Genomic DNA, 3,450 nt, shown 5'->3' with positions numbered 1-3,450 from the left:
AAAGCCTAATTGGATTGCACCACACCCCACCACTTTCCTGCCTCCGTTGCCACCATTTGCCCCCTTTACATTTCTGTCTGGCCCCTCATATATGCCTGTCTAGAAGCGGCCCAGTTGAGAACTGTCCAACTGACTGAATAAAATGTTTTTCTGTGATTCCAAGTTGAGCTACAGGGTCCGGCCTCCACACCATTCACAGGTTTCCTGTTGGAGGCTATAGAAGTGGGAAGTGAGACTCCTGTGGGTTCCTTTGCCACACCAGCAGGGGCTGCTAAAGTCCTCACCTGCAGCCAAAGACCTGTGAGTTTCCTTTCATGTTAATGTGAGCATCATGCATGATCATATGTTATACCTTAAGTCTACTGAAGGGCATATCAATCAATGAAGTAAAATGAAAACATTTAATGTATTCAGTACATTACTGAAAACGACAGTCAGGTTTTTTTCTGACACAAATACTAAAGAAAACAATGTGAACATGTGCAATAGAGCAAATCTTAGACCTACCTATACAAAGTTAATACATAGTTTTAGTGACAAGCTGCAAGGTGCATAATTAAAATTATATTGCAATATTGTTTCACAGCACATCATTTGATTTGCTTTCCTTTGGTAACTTTAACTATGTATAACAGTGACTGAAACAGTATAAACATGTCAAATAACGAAAACAGATGATATACAGTACATTCAAACAACATAATGATGTCATATGTGTGTGTGTCCAGAGCTCGGCTGTGTCCCACACATCAGGCTTTAATAGCAGCTACATTCAGGTGACATGGAGATCAGAACCATCAGGAGACATCAAAGCTGTTCAGTTCCGGTAAAGTTCATTCATTCTAGCAATGCACTTTGACTAAGTGTTTATACCCCAGTTCACACTGGTTTTGGTGTCGCTGCAGTGCATCCTTTGTGCAGAATTCTACAACATTTTGGGTTAATGTGATGAGCTCTGTCCTGACCTTCACTAATGGCAGAGCTGCTAGATCTGCAGGTGCCCTCACTGGGAATGGCAGTACAGATCCTGCACCACTTGTTGTAAGTAACAATGTCTGTTTTGAACACAATATGAGATTCACTACCAAACAAGCTGGTTGAATCATTGGTCAGTTTAACTGATTTGAAAGTATCCGTTGGTTTTGAGGCTGATGGCAGTCTACCATCTTTTATATTCTGTGGCACATCTTATACTGGGGCTGACTGTGGATCAGGAGATGGGTGTACACTGCTCTATCTAGCACAGACACACCAAATGGAAAGCAATAAATATTCTGGCCTTGATGGACAAATATGAAAGATGAAAAAGTCAGTCTAGCAACACTGCTGTTTATGTAGTTTATGCGTAAACCTGAATTTTTAGAATTCTGCATCACGTTTGTCATACACTCTTGAATTTCTAGAGCTTTTCTTGAGAGCCCAGAGTTAGCATGGCCCATTGAGCTAGGGCGCTTTCATACAATCGGTGTTTTCTTAAAATCAGAATTTTCTTTTTTGTTTAAGATTTGACTGTTTTTGTTAACTCTTAATATCTATCACGTTAGAGTTTGGTTTTCTCTCAACTGTGAGAGAGATTTTTCAAGCGAAGTCTCACACATGCATTTTGGTCTTGCACAAAATTTCCCAATTGGGAAAATAGGCAAAAACCTCAGAGGTTGATGTTAGGGCCAACATAGTGGTTAACGGTTAGTACTGTCATTGACACAGGAACTCTGCGTGTTCTAACTGTGACTCTGTGGATGATATACTTGTTAGATTAGTTGGTGATTGTAAACAGTATGGATGTACTTATGTACTCAAGCCATTTATACCTAGTTTCTAAATAGCTTGTTAGCAGAGCTATAGAACAGTAATGTGCAGTACTGAGCTTGGCTTAATGTTAATATATATGCAAACTGAGAAAAGAAAATGCTAAATGGTATATTCAAGTACAACATGATGATGTCATGGTTTCTTTCTCTCTCTTCCTCTGTGTATGTCCAGAAATCAGCTGCATCCATCTCTAGCGCTAACTGTGGCGTCACCAAAGTGTGCTTCAGTCAGCCTTCAAACTGTGACCCAGCAGTCAGTGCTAGCTGTTATTTCATGTCAGCCATGATGTTAGCTGGTGGTACAGCTGTCCAGTATGAGATGACTGGTCCTTATGAAGGCTACATCGCTTTTGGATTCTCTGATGATCAGAAGATGGTAGCGTAATGAAAATGTTCTTGATTCTATGACTGTTACATTTTTTTTTAAGAGATAACAATAGTAAGGCTCTTGGCATACTTGTACATGAGCAGCACCTGTGGGTGAACAGCTGCTGTTACAACTTCAGTTTGTTTTTGAAAGTTCACAACTTTTAGAAAACATCTGGTTGCCTTGTTTTCCCAAACAATATCAACAAGTTTGGATTTTTTTCCCCCCACAAGAATTAATCATTAAATAATAAGCATGCTAATTCCTTACTATATTTGTCTTTCCTCAGGGAAACGATGATATTTATGTTTGTGGAATGAACAGTAATGGACAAGTTGGTGTGCAACATATGTATTCAACAGGACGAACAACTCCACAAGTTGTTGCTCTGGTACTGAAGTTTTTCTGATATCAGTGATTTATATAAGGCTAGAATGTTTAGATATAATGCTTTGTTTCTGCTCTTAAAAATTGTGAAATTTCTTATGTGTCCTACAGGGGAACGTTTATAATATAACAACGTCATTGCAGAACAATGTCATCAGTTGTTCCTTCACTACTACGGAGATAATTTCTATACAGGGGACTTCAGGTTTCAGCCAATCCTACTACTTCATGTTTGTCTGCGGACCCAGCAGCAATGGTAACTACATGTGCCAGACTGTTTCTTACACCACAGCAGTGTAGTTTATATAACTTAACCTATCATATCAATAAATTGAAGATAGCATGCGATGAAGAAGACTATGGACTTCACAATATACTTAGAGAAAATAGCACATATGTCTCAAGACATGCATGCAGGTGATTGGATGAAAAAGAGTGTCCAAACTCTTCAAGTCAAGGCTACATGGTGGTGAGGGTTTGTCGCTCATAAGAAAGATCTGTTCCATCACTCTTAAAATTTAGGCAATTATTTAAATGTGCAATCTTTAAGCACTTCACTCTGAAAAAACGTACTAATAACAAAATTATACTCAAGTAAATACTTTTATTTTGAACAGTTAAGCAGGGCCTTTGATTGTACTTCCTTTTCCAATCGTGTGAACATTTTAAAAGAAGTCACATGTTTAACAACCCTGGTCAGTTTATTAAAAAAAATATAAAAGAATATTTTTCATGTCTATGTTAAAGTTTCTTTCTAAAGTGTTTTTCTTTTGTAAAACAACAAAAAAATTTTATAAAAATAAAAATATCATAAAGGAATCATACACCAGCATGTATCTAAATTTTCGATTACAGATTCAAACTTACTCAGCCATTGTTGTTGTT

General features: G+C 37.8%; 1 protein-coding gene across 1 annotated transcript in view; it reads left to right on the top strand.

The window, feature by feature from the left end:
• The window catches only part of LOC102200732 (putative ferric-chelate reductase 1), a 13,113-nt gene that overhangs the window by 2,686 nt on the left and 6,977 nt on the right, over positions 1 to 3,450 (top strand). Inside the window, exons 2-7 of the mRNA XM_005750935.1 lie at positions 164 to 300; positions 729 to 826; positions 906 to 1,041; positions 1,984 to 2,187; positions 2,468 to 2,569; positions 2,677 to 2,821. Of these exons, the coding sequence (XP_005750992.1) occupies positions 164 to 300; positions 729 to 826; positions 906 to 1,041; positions 1,984 to 2,187; positions 2,468 to 2,569; positions 2,677 to 2,821 (822 nt within the window). The remainder of the gene's footprint in view (positions 1 to 163; positions 301 to 728; positions 827 to 905; positions 1,042 to 1,983; positions 2,188 to 2,467; positions 2,570 to 2,676; positions 2,822 to 3,450) is intronic.

The sequence above is a fragment of the Pundamilia nyererei genome, unplaced genomic scaffold, assembly GCF_000239375.1.
Source record: "Pundamilia nyererei isolate P.nyererei 1_Seehausen unplaced genomic scaffold, PunNye1.0 scaffold00294, whole genome shotgun sequence".
NCBI lineage: Eukaryota > Metazoa > Chordata > Actinopteri > Cichliformes > Cichlidae > Pundamilia > Pundamilia nyererei.
Note: the sequence above shows the minus strand (reverse complement) of the source record. Positions and strands in the feature narration are given on the sequence as shown.